At 54.9% G+C, this 14,740-nt stretch overlaps 1 protein-coding gene across 1 annotated transcript in view; it reads left to right on the forward strand.

Moving 5' to 3' along the window:
* Positions 1-14,740, forward strand: part of LOC144945102 (transient receptor potential cation channel subfamily V member 5-like) — a 41,078-nt gene that overhangs the window by 21,722 nt on the left and 4,616 nt on the right. Inside the window, exons 5-14 of the mRNA XM_078873359.1 lie at positions 1,079-1,201; positions 3,603-3,743; positions 5,239-5,337; positions 5,641-5,816; positions 5,915-6,061; positions 6,816-7,028; positions 9,900-9,986; positions 12,298-12,374; positions 13,389-13,554; positions 14,502-14,568. Coding sequence (XP_078729485.1) covers positions 1,079-1,201; positions 3,603-3,743; positions 5,239-5,337; positions 5,641-5,816; positions 5,915-6,061; positions 6,816-7,028; positions 9,900-9,986; positions 12,298-12,374; positions 13,389-13,554; positions 14,502-14,568 — 1,296 coding nt within the window. The remainder of the gene's footprint in view (positions 1-1,078; positions 1,202-3,602; positions 3,744-5,238; positions 5,338-5,640; positions 5,817-5,914; positions 6,062-6,815; positions 7,029-9,899; positions 9,987-12,297; positions 12,375-13,388; positions 13,555-14,501; positions 14,569-14,740) is intronic.

The raw sequence follows: 14,740 nt of genomic DNA on the forward strand, positions 1-14,740 counted from the left end.
TTCCCGCTCATGGCCAACGCATACCGTGTCAACCCACACGGTTTACCCCGTATTCTTGTACAGGGAAATTGAGTTTTCAGGTCCATGTGGCGTTACAGCCGTTGCATTACGGACAACAACATTGATTTTGTCTGTGTTTCTCCCTTGTGATGGGACTTTGTAGGATGAACGTTGAGATTTATAATGGGCACGGGGTGACCACTAAGGGGTGAATTGGTCTGTAATAAGGTAGGGCACTGATAAGGGTTTGACAGGTATGCCAACGCCAGTGACGATTACCTGAACCAGTTCCTGTGCCTCCCCTGGGTCGGCTGAGCCATAAATGAGTACCTGGTGGTGTGTGTAAACATCAGCACTGGGGAGACAAAGGCGGCCGGGCGTGGTGCTGGCCACCCACCTCCTCGTGTGCCGTGCCGCCTCCATAGGTGCTACTCGCTGACAGCACTTGCCCCAAACAGCCTGTTGTAGGCTTCACGGGGGGTCTTTGTCTTTTCTGCGCTGTGATCAATGTAGCTTAATGTGGTGTAACGCGTGGGGTGTAACGCGTGGTGTGCTGCGGTGTGGTGCGTGTGGTGCAGTGTGCTGCGGTGTGATGTAATGCGTGGTGTAACGTGCGGTGTGGTGTAACGCGTGGTGTAACGCGTGGTGTAACGCGTGGTGTAATGCGTGGTGTAACGTGTGGTGCGGTGTGCTGCGGTGTGGTGTAACGCGTGGTGTAACGCGTGGTGTAACACGTGGTGTAACATGTGGTGCGGTGTGCTGCGGTGTGGTGTAACGCGTGGTGTAACGCGTGGTGTAACGCGTGGTGTAACACGTGGTGTAACGTGTGGTGCGGTGTGCTGCGGTGTGGTGTAACGCGTGGTGTAACGCGTGGTGTAACACGTGGTGTAACATGTGGTGCGGTGTGCTGCGGTGTGGTGTAACGCGTGGTGTAACACGTGGTGTAACGCGTGGTGTAACACGTGGTGTAACGTGTGGTGCGGTGTGCTGCGGTGTGGTGTAACGCGTGGTGTAACGTGCGGTGTGGTGTAACGCGTGGTGTAACGCGTGGTGTAACGTGTGGTGCGGTGTGGTGTAGGGGTGCTGGGCGAGACGGCCCTCCACGTGGCCGTGCAGTGCGAGAACCTGGGCGCGGCGCTCGCCCTCCTGGACGCGGAGCCCACGCTCATCAACGAGCCCATGACCTCCAACCTCTACCGGGGTAACGAGCGCTGCGTGAAGGTCGCGAACCCGAGACGACACCGGCGTCCGGGTCGCGCGCAGGGGAACGCGGCCGCCGCGCGTGGCCCTCCACGACGAGGGGGTCACGGGCGAGCTCCGCGGTATGCGAGCGACCGCGGGCTGCGCCACGCACGAGGCGAGAAGAGCCCCCGGGGCTCACACGGGGGCATTGGTGGTGCGGTGCCGCACGTGCCCCCAGGGCAGTGTGTGGAGGAGGCTCGTAAAGGACGCTGGTGCTACTACTGGACAGTTTGGGGGCAGTCGCCCTCCAGCAACAACGGAGGACAAGAGGAGCGACGCTCACAACAATGAGCGGAGCGCCGAGCGGCTAAAATGCAGCAAGTTGGCAGAGTAGGGGGCACAGGTGGTGCATCAGCCAGTCATCTCAGTCATCTCAGTCAGTCGACCCGTGGCACCTGGGTCTGCCCCGTGACCTCTTGCCAGCGGGTGTTCGACACTTCACGTGGCCTCAACGTGCACATGGCCTGGCACAAGCCTCGTGGTGACGTCACTACCACTTAGTGGCGAGTAGCGGTTGTTTTTGCCACGGGGGTCTAGACACAGAGCTACTATGAAGAGGGGTGGGGGGGTTGCGATATGGACGTGGGGGTGGGGGGGGTCATGGTCAATCACGCGACACCACTGTGGACCAGCCTGGCTACAAACAACATTGTTGTCAGGCCGTGGTCAGCAGGAAGCCGTAGTGGCTCGGATTACGCGTACTGCCAGATGGCCGAGATGGAGCTCTTCGATGAACGCGGCGGGCGCGTGCCTGGAAGCATGGCGGCCGCCTGTGACGCTCAAATTAAATCGCCTAAAAAGTGGCGTTGGCTGGCCGGCGAGATGAAGGGTGGGGGGGGGGAGTGAATGCCGGTTTATATTTTATTTTGCGCGCAGCTGAGCGAAAGTGGCGAAACCGAGGGAGGGAGGGAGCACTTGGGACGATTCCCCCCCCTGCCGCTGGTTTATTGTCAGCAGGGCCGGATTCAGGCCCGGGGCTTTAGGGCCTTCGCCAGCTGGAAGGACTCCAGAGATGAAGTGAAAAGTTTTTTATTTGTGAATGCTGAATTTTATTTGTTGTTAGCCTTGTAAAAATATTATTACATTTTTCTATAACTTAGTTTTCCTTTTGAAAATATTACTGGGGGCCTCACAGTACCTGTAGCCCAGGGGCCTTCACAATCTTCATCCAGCCCTGATTGTCAGCCCGGTTGTCAGCCCGGCGCATGACAGTCACGCGCTGTGGGTCTCTCTATCACTCGACAAGGAAGGGGAGAATGAGGCCCCCCCCCCCCCCCCACAGGGCACCCCCCACCCCACCTTCTCTCTCTCTCACTTGGGTTGCAGCGGAACGCAACGAGAGGAATGTACAGCAGGTCAGCAGTCACGGTGGCTCGGAGATGTTAACTACCTCGCCGGGTATACAGGAGATCGTGGGTTCGATCCCGACGGCTGCTGCTGTATATTTGGAGTTTGCGTCTCTCTCTCTCTCCCCGTTTTTTCCCTCTACATTTAGAATGAACATCACCACGCGTTTAGAGTATTTGGCTGCGATACATGTCCACGTGATGATGAGCCACTTCGTTGAGCTATCATTTTCAGTGGGCCTTACATGGTAGAATACAACATCGTTTATAGGAATAGTTTAGTTTATCAGGGGAAGCGGACGGTGCTGGATATCCCACCACAGGCAATTTCGTAATGCGCACTTGCCGTGCCGTGCGCGCATCAGCGCTGCGGGAATTCGAGAACAATAAAAAAAACACTTTCAGAAATAATCAGGGGACAAACGCGACAACAACTCTACACGGATGAGTTACAAAGGGTGAGCGGTGTTACGGGCTGGCACGCATGGTGCCGGAAGGAGGTTTCAGAAAGCTCCAGAGGATGTGGCAGGACATCCTGACCGCCGTTGTCTCGCGAACCCCTCGGCGGCCGCGGCGTGAATGACAAATGACGGCGCGTCGGCGTTGGGCGAGCCGCACCGAATGACGAAGCCGAAGCGGGAAGCGGGGATCGGAGCGCCAAAAGGAAGAAGCGCGGAACAGAACCTGGGAGAGGCAGCGAGGGAGCGGGATCACGTGGGCGTGTGGCCCCGTGGCGACCGCGGGGCATCGACGATGAGGACGCCACGACCGCAGCAGCGGCGGCGTAGTGCGGGCGGCGGGCATGGGCGCCGTTGCACGCAAGTAAACGGGGGGTGCCCCCTGCCAAATACCCCGCTCCGTTGCGGCCTGGTGCCTGAGCCCCTTCAGCCCAGGGGCCCCGGTGTAGCCACACCGGCCCGCACACTCGGCAGCGGCACCCCCCGTGCAGCCGTGAAGCCGTCAGCTGCGTCACAATCGGCTAACGTCGCCTCTCCCGCCCCCCGGTCCGTGCAGGTCAGACGGCGCTGCACATCGCCGTGCTCAACCAGAACGTGAACCTGGTGCAGGAGCTGCTGCTACGCGGGGCGGACGCGGAGTCGTCGCGCACCACCGGCTCCTACTTCACCGACAAACACCGCAAGCACACGCACTACGGTACAGCCACAGTATGCCGTGACGACTACGGCAATGTGGCGCGGCGATGGTAGCGACGCGGTCCGGCGACGCTATGACCGTGGTCACGGCTGCGTTGATGCCGAGTTACCATGAAAATGAACTTGACGAAACACAGCATCAGTTGCAAAGCTTATTAAGATCTGAAATACTAAGAATATGAGATCACAGGATAATGTGAGATCACGGTGACCCCAATGATTCTATAAGTATCGGAGTACTCTGCTCTGAGGAACGCTACCGAGCACACGGTCCTATCTACAGAGACGTACCGGCTGAGGTGAAATCCCGGTGCCATGAACTTACAACAAAATGTGAAAACAAGCAATAATGCCTTAAACAACGACTTAAAAAATAAGATTTATGACACCACCCGGCACTGTTCTCGACTAAAGTGAGCCCGTCGGCACAGAAAAACTTGCGCTCTCTCTCTCTCGAGCCGCAGGGCTGAGTTTTGATATCGATGAGGCCATGGCTGAGGCTATTTTTAGGAGCAACGCAAATCATGGGGTCAGCAGACTCTCGTGCTCACTGTGGTTTCACCCGACATATTTGTACCCTGCCCTGATAGAGAGGAGATTGGCCAAAGAGAAATTTTAAACAGGAGTGGGCTAGCTATGGGCCAGGGGCCATAGACTTGGGCGCAACGCTGGCTAGGAGATGTTAACTACCTCACCTAGTATACAGGAGGTCGTGGCTTTGATCCCTACCCTGACGCCTGCTGTATATTTGAAGTTTGCGTCTCTCTCTCTCTCATCATTATCATCATCATGGTGACTAGGAGATGTTAACTACCTCTCCTGGTATACAGGAGGTCGTGGCTTTGATCCCGACCCTGACGCCTGCTGTATATTTGAAGTTTGCGTCTCTCTCTCTCTCATCATTATCATCATCATGGTGGCTAGGTGGTCGCGTGAGTTTTTCCCTTCACGTTCAGAAACACGCGTTCAGAGTATTTGGCTGCATTGAATGCCCACACGACGATAGGCCACTTCGTCGAGCTGTCGTTTGTGATGACCAGGTCGCTTTTTAAAAATAGCTAAATAGCTCAGTGGAGCCTTACCTGGTAAAATAAAATATATTTTTAGTTTTACAGTTTAGTTAGGACTTAATGTCATACACGCCCTGCGGCCACACGAGGCCTACTACCTTGAAACATCCCTCAACCGACGTTCACCCGCCACCCTAAAATGTATCTCGGCCACGCTGATCGGGCACATGGAAGGGGGGACATTTTTCCACCCGAATCATTGGTGTTCCGAGCATCGCCATAAGTGCCACGCGATCGGCGCCTCTCGGCAAGGAATCGCCCGACTGTGGAATACGTCAACTGCGGGACGTTTTGTTGGTGAAAATGTAAACTTTAGATTAAAAAAAAAAGTGCAAAGACAGCGCACGTGAGGAGTGGGGGGCGAGTGCATGGTGTGTGGTGCGCGTGCTGTGTGCCCCCCACCTCCTCCCCCCCCGGGCCCCCCAGGCGAGTACGTGCTGTCGTTCGCCGCGAGCACGGGGAACCTGGAGCTGGTGCGACTGCTCCTGCAGCACGGGGCCAGGGTCAGCGCGCAGGACTCCCGCGGTGAGCGCGCACCTCCTCGGTCGGCCAGTCACACAACGCGTCCTTTCTCACCGCACGTGGGACAGGTGAAGGCGGCCGCAGCACTCGCCCCCACGCGCGGTCCTCTTCCCAGAGTTGGCGGTGAGGAGCGCCTCCCCTCCCGCCGCCTTTCTGCCGTTTGGCAGTCTCGCCGCATCGTGAATCATCGGGAGCCGCGTGCCCGCGCACACCCCTCAGTGTGCGAGAGACGAGCAGCGTCTCGGCGCCTCAATGCCTCATCGCCACCCCCCACCCCACCCAAATGTGCGCTCCCCCGGCACGCAGGCAACACGGTCCTCCACACGCTGGTGCTCCAGACGAACCGCATCATCGCTTGCCAGATGTACGACTTCATCCTGGCGAGCACGCAGTGGGGCGAAGGCGATGTTTGCCCCGAGTCGATTCTCAACCACCACGGCTACACCCCCCTCAAGCTCGCCGCGGCCAAGGGCAACGTGGTGGTGAGTCTCGCACTTGGACGGCCGGCGGCGTCTCAAGGCTGTGCCATCTTCAGTTCCGGTGGCTTTGACCGGAGACGTTCGACGCCCGATGTTGACAGATGTTCCAGCACCTGGTGAAGCGTCGCAGAGTGGTGCAGTGGTCGCTGGGCACCGTGACGTCCACCCTGTATGACCTCAGCGAGATCGACTCGTGGGAGGACGATCGCTCGGTGCTGGAGATCATCACCACGAGCCACAAGCGCGAGGTCTGACAGAGCGCGCCACCTTGCGCCACCACCGCCACCGCCACCACCACCTTGCACCACCTTGCACCACCACCACTACCACCTTGCACCACCACCACCGCCACCACCTTGCACCACCACCACCATGCACCACCACCACCGCCATCACCTTGCACCACCACCACCTTGCACCACCACCACCACCGCCACCACCTTGCACCACCACCATGCACCACCACCACCACCTTGCACCACCACCACCGCCACCACCACCACCTTGCACCATCACCACCACCACCTTGCACCACCGCCACCACCACCTTGTACCACCGCCACCACCTTGCACCACCTCCGCCACCTTGGACCACCACCATCACCTTGCACCACCACCATCACCTTGCACCACCACCATTGCCACCTTGCACCACCGCCACCTTGCACCACCACCATCTTGCACCACCACCGTGCTTCTTTCTCAGAGAAGCACCGACCGCCACGTGCTCACGTGATGTGTTTGTACAATTTGTACTTTTATTCTTCATTTACTTTTCTTTTTTTAGTGACTTGCTTGGCTTCCCTATACTTTGCACTGCGGTCGCTTTTTGTATCGTTTCTTGCTGAAACTCTCTGACCTGCCCCTACTGGACAAAACGAGCTTCACAGCTCATGGGATTCTTCCAGTCTCAATAAAGGTTCTGAGCTGGTGCTGGGCTAAACGTCCAACAACGCCGGCAACTTGCTGACGACGGGGTCAAATTGCTTTGCCACCCCTCAGGCTCGCCAGATCCTGGAGGTGACCCCCGTGAAGGAGCTGATCAACATCAAGTGGACGCGGTACGGGCGGCGCTACTTCCGCATGTGGACCATGCTCTACATGGTCTACATCATCAGCTTCTCGCTCGCCTGCATCTACCGGCCCCTAATGATGCGCAGAGACAACGCCACGGACCCACGCGACGACGTCATCCTCGTCCAGAAACCCCTGTCCGTGCGTGCCAACTTCACCCATCGCTTGGGGCGGGGGAGGTGGGGGGGTCAGTTAAGCTGCATTTTGCAATCATCCCTATTTTGAGCCCCACTGAGTCTGTTCCACTCTTGACACAGTAAACCTGCAGCTGTTGCAATGGGGGAGAGGGGGGTGGGGGTTCATACAGAGGTCCACGATTTGTTATCTCAGGCATTAATTTGTACCAAACCAGCTGAATCAGCGGATGCCAGACGATACCATCGCCACGGTATCGGCTGTCAGCCGCCTTTGCATTTTTGGCTCCCGTTTGAGTTGTTATGAAAAGCCCTCTCGCTCTCTCTGCTCGAGGGTTTCCGTGGACTCTGACAGGTGGCGAAAAAAAAACCCACCGGGGTGAGTTTTTGCAACCGGTTTCTTAGCCGCACGTTATTCGGGGGTTGGTTGGTTGATTTTTTTTCTCGTTTTTCTTGTTTTTTGGCTGACAACTCGGCACGGTGGCCCAAACCGGTGACAGCCGGCAGGTCCTACTGACGCAACGTTCGCGCCTGTTACGCTCCTGACCTGACACACGACGCGCGACATTTGCAAAACATTTTATTTTTATTTTTTACGAAAAGACGGCAAAAGGTGTTGTGTTGTTGGCCTCTCTTTTTGGTGAATGATGCCAAAAATACAGAGCACAGCAGAACCCCTCGTAACGTCTAAACCGCTTAACGACGGGCCTCCGTAGAGCCCAATGTGTAGTGTATAGTGTAGTGTATAGTAGTGTAGTGTTTAGTAGTGTAGTGTATAGTGTAGTGTATAGTAGTGTATAGTGTAGTGTATAGTAGTGTAGTGAGTAGTAGTGTATAGTAGTGTAGTGTATAGTAGCGTAGTATATAGTGTAGTGTATAGTAGTGTATAGTAGTGTAGTGTTTAGTGTAGTGTATAGTGGTGTAGTGTATAGTAGTGTAGTGTATAGTAGTGTAGTGAGTAGTAGTGTAGTGTATAGTAGTGTAGTGTATAGTAGTGTAGTGTGTAGTAGTGTATAGTAGTGTAGTGTATAGTAGTGTATTGTAGTGTATAGTGTAGTGTATAGTGTAGTGTGTAGTAGTGTAGTGTGTAGTATTATAGTGTATAGTGTAGTGTATAGTAGTGTAGTGTATTGAAGTGTATAGTGTAGTGTATAGAAGTGTAGTGTATAATAGTGTAGTGTATAGTGCAGTGTGTAGTAGTGTAGTGTTTAGTATTATAGTGTATAGTGTAGTGTATAGTAGTGTATTGTAGTGTATAGTAGTGTTAAGAGGGCTTCTACTCTATGACTTTAATAAGTCATCGGTAAATTGCTGTGGTTGTAGTTTTTTGACGAGTCACAGTCAGAGTCAGAATCTAACTTATCCCTGGAGAAATCCGATAAGCTATAAAGCTCTTTTTTCCCCAGTGAGATGTTCCAGTAGAGGGGCGCGAGGTCAGAAAGTTGCAAGAACGAACGATGCAAAAAAAACGATCGGAGTGCAAAGTATAGGACAGATGAGCAAGTCACTAAACATAAATACGTCAAATAGATAAAAGTGTATAAGTGTATCGTGGGTAATTACACCGATTACCACTCTCGGGCAAGGCAGCAAAGCAACAGACAACACACGGACCCTCGATAAAAATGTGCACGTCAAGCAATTGAACAATCGATGCTGCACAGGCAAGACATGAAATTCACAAATCGCATTTTGCAAACGCGGTTGTTATCGCCAGCACCAAATCGCGTGCTTCTCGACATTCTTTGGAGGGAGGCTTCGCGACGTTAGAGGGAGGAAGCGTGTCGGAGTGACTCCGGCGTGCCGGGCGTCTGGCTGCCATGGCACGCCACGTCTCCAGGTGGCGGCGGGTGCTGCCCGGCTTAGTCACAGACCCCCCCCCCCATCCCCCGCGAAGGGCATCGTGTCTTTAACGCAGCCATCACGCTGGCACCTGGGGGTGGGCATAGCCATCCAGGGTGCCAGGTGGTGGCAACTCCCGGCAGGGTCCGTCGGCTGGTGGTGCTCGAGGTGTCGGGTTGTGAAGAGGTCGTGGGCGGGCGGGGGGGGGGGATTGGACCAAGGTGGATTTCCTACTCCGTTCCGTGCAGCAGAGCCCGTGCCATCTGAGCGACGAGCTGGGAAACTGCCTCTCGGGAGTAGATGGCGAGGTCCGAGCGAGCTGAGTGCGTGATTTAAATCACCAAGTAAAAGAGTTAGAAAATAGAAACCATTCAATGTTGAACATTATCGAGAACAAATAGGCGACGAAAAACTGCAGTGCAGTGGGACGGAGCGAATCTACCCGGCGTCATTCTCGTGACACGACAGACATTTTTGTCCCACCGTTGGCGACCTTCAGCATCTATCGACAATCTGCCACTGCCACCGGCAAGAGCCCCCCACAGCCTTCACTCGTCACCTCGCACTCACCCCCACACCCCTCTCCATAGCCCAGCGCCACGTGTCCCTTGGTCCGTTTTCCCAAGTGCAGTCGCACAAACAACAACAACAACCGCCATTCGCCACTAAGTGGCGGTGACCTCCCCATGGAGCCTGTTCCAGGCTGTGTGCTCCTTAAGGCCGAAGGCTCGGAGGTCGCGGGACAGATCCAGGTGCCGTGGGTTGACTGACCGAGGTGACTGGCCGATGCGGCCGCTGCGCTGTTGCACCACACCTACACACGGAGCAGCAGCAGCAGCAGGCCACTCCTGCCGACCGCTCTGTGTATAGGGCAAGCTCCAGTCTCAGATGTTGCCTGGACATTGTACACAAGACCAAGTGGAGCAGTGGCTACCATTGGCGAATGATATTGGCGAGTGACATTGCCCCGATCGTTTTGATGGACGTACCGTGCCCTCCCCCCCCCCCCCCCCCACCCGTGTGCCTGGCCGTGCAGGAGAGCTACCAAACACAGCTGGACTTTGTGCGTCTCGGGGGCGAGATCATAAGCATCCTGGGGGCCATCACCATCCTCCTCCTGGAGGTGAGAGGGGCCCTGCGGCCGCCGCGTCCGCTCTGTGTCCAGCCCGCCCGGTGTCACGCACGCTCCGTACTCCCGAGTATCTCTGTGTCGTTGCCCACGTTTCTCAGCACACCGCGGTGGCGATGCGTTAACTACCTCGCCTGGAGGTCGTGGGTTTTGGGTCTCTCTCTGTCGCTCGCAAAGGGGGGGGGCCCTCCCCGGGGGGGGCCCTCCCCCCACCTCTCACCCCATCCTCTCTCTCTCTTTGCCGAGCGGCAAACGCTGCACTTGGGTTGCGGCGAAACGCAACGAGAGGAATGTGCAGCACGTCAGCAGCCACGGTGGCTCGGAGATGTTAGCTACCTCGCCGGGTATACAGGAGGTTGTGGCTTAATTTGGAGCTTTCGTGACTGCAGGAATTACTCTTTGGTTCTTTCGGTAAAGTCACGTATCAAGAAAAAATAATAAATTAAATACTAGCATACGACGTTTCGATTGCAACACAAGCAATCATCATCAGGTATCAATGAAATAGAAACACAAATCTAGTATACTAGATTGTGGGTTCAATCCAAACCCTGACGCCTGCTTCTCCTCGTAGTCGCGTGGATTTTTCTCCGGGTCCTCCGGTTTTTCCCTCCACATTTAGAATGAACATCACCACGCGTTTAGAGTATTTGGCTGCGATACATTTCCATGCGGTGAGCCACGTCGTTGAGCCATCATCCGTGGCCAGGTCGCTTCTGAAAAAAGAGCTACAGGGCTCAGTGGGCCTTGCCTGGTGAAATAAAAAATAGTTGAGTTTTTAGTTTAGTTCAGTAAGCATGTTTACTTCTAAACGCGTGCAGAACGCTCCCCTCCGTTCCCTTCCGTCAGTCGTCGCGCCGTGGCCAACAACGAGGCTGCGCTGTCTCATTCCGCGGCTTATTCTTGTTTTTTCTGGCCACGGTGATCGCTCTCTCCCGTAGACCCACGCGCATGCCGCCAGCCAGACCCTGCTTGCGTGGACGGCCATTGCGCCGAGTGGCAACCCCTGACACGAGAACACTTCAGATAAAGGCGCAGCTGCCATCATTGGCCACGTCCTCTCACCCTGCAACCCCCCCCCGCCCCCCAGAAAAAAGCCTCTCTCCACTTTGGCGGACTCCACAATCGTGGCGACGGAACGGGGGTTCGCGTGTATATGTCTCTCCGTGTGTGGAATCGACCGGCACGTGAACTGTAAACAACAACAACAAAACGCTTGAACCGACTGCTTTTGTCGTTGTTGCAAGCAAAAAAAAAACTACCTCCGTCTTTCCGCCAAAGGTGACGGAGAGACAGCCAACGCATCTGCCCACGAATAGGGCCCCCCCCCCTTTTTACTTCCCTGCATTTCCACACCGAACTGTTGCCTTACACCGATGACATATCTTGCCGGCTCAGATGGTGCACGAATTGCATAATTCCGGGAATAAACAAATGTGGCTTATTTAGGCGATTTCTATCCAGAATTTACACACGAGAGTACACACACAGGGTGTGGCCAATCTACATCGTACATCTACGGTTCACAAAACAACAAACAAAAATCCCCCTTATAGCCTGTAACAGACTGTTGGGGCAAGTGCTGTTAGTGAGCACCTATGAAGGCCGGAACGGTACGCGAGGGGGTGGGTGGCCAGCACCGCGCCCAGCCGCCTTTGTCTCCCCAGTGGCGATGTTTTTACGCACCACACCAGGTACTCATTTGAGGCTGAGTCGACATAGGGGAGGCCCATGACCAGTTAAGATAATCGTCACCGGTGTTGGCCGTGAGCGGGAATCGAACTCGGGTCGCCGGGTTTGTAGCGTAGTGCACTAACCATTGCGAAGTATGGTTCATACACACACACACACAGGCATCAGTACAGGCCCATGTCATATCGAGTGTATTTTAAAGCTTTACAACTGAAAACATTTAGAGCTCAGCTCTCTGGTACATCCGTCTGTAACAGGGGAGTCACCACAACTCTCGTGAAAATGTCAATGAACCTGCAGTGTAAAGTTTCATTGCTTTGAGGAACATTTAGCCAGTTAAATGCCGGACCAGTTGAATGAATGGTTGCCCAAAGTTTGAGAAAAGCCATCGGAGGAAAAGGACTACGCATATATAAATACATATATAAATAAAAAACAGCTTTGACAGCTAGCCCGTCAGCTGACATGCTGCCAATGAGATACATCAGAGGAGCGAACGCATGTTGCCGCGTCGTTATGACATCCGTGGGCAGGCGTGTGATTTATTTCCCCCCGAACTTGTATTTTTTTATGAACTGTTATGGCTGTGCGTGTTTCCTGTGCCCTCACTTAGATCCCGGACATGATCCGCATCGGGTTCTCGCGCTACTTTGGAAACATTGTGACCGGAGGGCCTTTCCACATCATCATGTGAGACCCCCCCCCCCCCCACCGGCACCTTCACGCGTCTCGCACGAAACACACAAACAAAGATCCCGTGGGGGGAGAGGGGACGATGCCCCTCCGGTGCATTTCAACCCCCCTCACCCCCCCCCCGCCCTTTGCACTTTTCTGCCCCCGGAGCGGCCCGCGTTGCTGTCACCACACGGCAGATTTGTTGTTGCTTCGGGCGTGAGTCGCCGGGCGCGAGAGCGGCGCTGGACACATTTTTGCAGAGGTCTTCTTCGGACGCCGTCGGGAGATAAAAACAAAAATTAAAAGAACTGCATTCGTTTTCATTCTCGGAGGCGGCCCAAAAGTGCAGCCTTCGGTCTCCCGTAATCAATTCCAAGCGGAGGAGGCAGTGCGAGTGTAAAGCCGCTTCTTGGGATGGCGTCGTGTTCACAGACTGGGTCACACGTCTGCAGCGCGATCTCTCCTTCCACGCTCACGCCACAAGCGCCGCGCTGTGCGCAGGCGCCTGCCGCCCTCCCGCCCACCGCGTAGAGAAGCCGGTTTTGTAGAGAGGGGGCTCCAAGTGGTGAGACGGAATATCTGAGGGACTGTGCGGAGTACGTGAAGATGGCACCTAGGGACAGGAATGAGTGGAGAAGTTTGACAGAGGCGGCAGACACCCCCACGGTAGTGGGAAAATACGCGAGCGGGAACGAGAGAAATAGTCAATGTTAATCGACGAACTGATGCATCATCACGTCACGATCAATCTAGAGCTAATACGTACCCTATTTACGTATGTTAAACTTATTTTGCGCCGTACGTAGCCAACCGCGCTGAATCGAAGTTGCGGGCGGCGGGGGTGGGGGGAGTACAAAAAATGAAACTCGCAAAAAGCGCTTCTAAGGAGATTCGTTTTCAGACGGCAACAGGGAATGGGCGGGCTCCACAGTCTATTGGGTGGCACCCACAAAGCTGTGCGACGCGGTGTTGTACCGCCGCCACCGCTGCTCCGTGACGACGGTGGTGCTGCGTGGACCCCCCCCTCAGGGTGTGCTACGCGTGCCTCGTGGGACTGCTCTTCGTCATGAGGCTCGCGGGCGCCCAGGGGGAGTCCGTGCCCATGTCGCTGGCGCTGGTGCTCGGCTGGTGCTACACGCTGTTCTTCGCTCGCGGGATCGAGATGCTGGGCTCGTTCACCGTCATGATACAGAAGGTGCGACGTGAATCCCCAATATTCCGGTTGCGCGCTTTGTGCATTTAATCAGAGTCAGAGCTATCAAGCTTGTTTTCACAGATGTCCAATAGCAGAGGTGGGGAAACTATTCAACACTGAAGGCTGAATAGGACTTTCAAATATCTTTGGCGGGCGATATATTAGCAAAGATAAACATCCCCCGTGTGGCCTTTCACAGACTGTTGGGGCAAGTGCTGTTAGCAAACACCTATGAAGGCCAGCACGGCGCACGAGGGGGTGGCTGGCCAGCACCACACCCGGCCAGCTTTGTCTCCCTAGTGGCCATGTTTACACACCACACAAGGTACTCATTTGAGGCTGAGTTGACCTAGGAGAGGCCCAGGACTGGCTCAGATAATCGTCACAGAGAGGCCTTTTGCAGCAACAGAAGTGGCCGAGCTTGTGGAATGTATGAAATTAATTCACAGGGTTAATTATGAACGTGGGCTGAAGGTTTCTGACCCCTGATTTTCAAGGCACAAAGCAAACCCAACTTGTTAATTGGGTTAATTTTTATGTTTTTGTTTCATGTAAATAATAACAGTGTATGTATGTTGAACGTATTTCGCACCGTACGTAGCCAACCGTGCTAATCGAAGGACAGGACAGCCCTCGTGAGACTTTCTTCGGGGTGGCTGCGTTCAAAAGTCGCGTTTGGCCAATCCCATTTATGGGCGGTCGATGAGAATTATTTTAATCGGTAGCGGTTCCGGTAACGGCACCACAAATGTATTCCACGTAACTTCTCAAGCCGTACGTTGCCAGCGAGCCCTGTGTCACCGTCCCCCATAGCCAGGCGCCGGCAGCCTGCCGCTCCAGAGCCACGGGCGGCTCATTCAGGGGCTGCAGCGCGGCTCCTTGAAATTCGAAAACAAAAATTGGCTGCTCGTGTGTGTGTGTGTGCGTCGCTCCCCCCTCTCGTACAGATGCTGTTCGGGGACGTCTTCCGGGTGTGCTGGCTCATGTTCATGGTCCTCATGGGCTTTACCTGCGGTAAAGACGTCGTCATTAAGTCTCTTGGGAGACCTCACGGGGGACACAGCCACGGAAATAAAAAAAAACAAGTCCCAGCCCGGCCAAGTTAATGGAGAGAAAATAAGAATAGGTTTTACTCTTTCTGCAATACAACACGTGTTAGGATGTTCAAACACCATCAAGTCTGCAT

The sequence above is a fragment of the Lampetra fluviatilis genome, chromosome 36 (assembly GCF_964198595.1).
Source record: "Lampetra fluviatilis chromosome 36, kcLamFluv1.1, whole genome shotgun sequence".
Taxonomy (NCBI): domain Eukaryota; kingdom Metazoa; phylum Chordata; class Hyperoartia; order Petromyzontiformes; family Petromyzontidae; genus Lampetra; species Lampetra fluviatilis.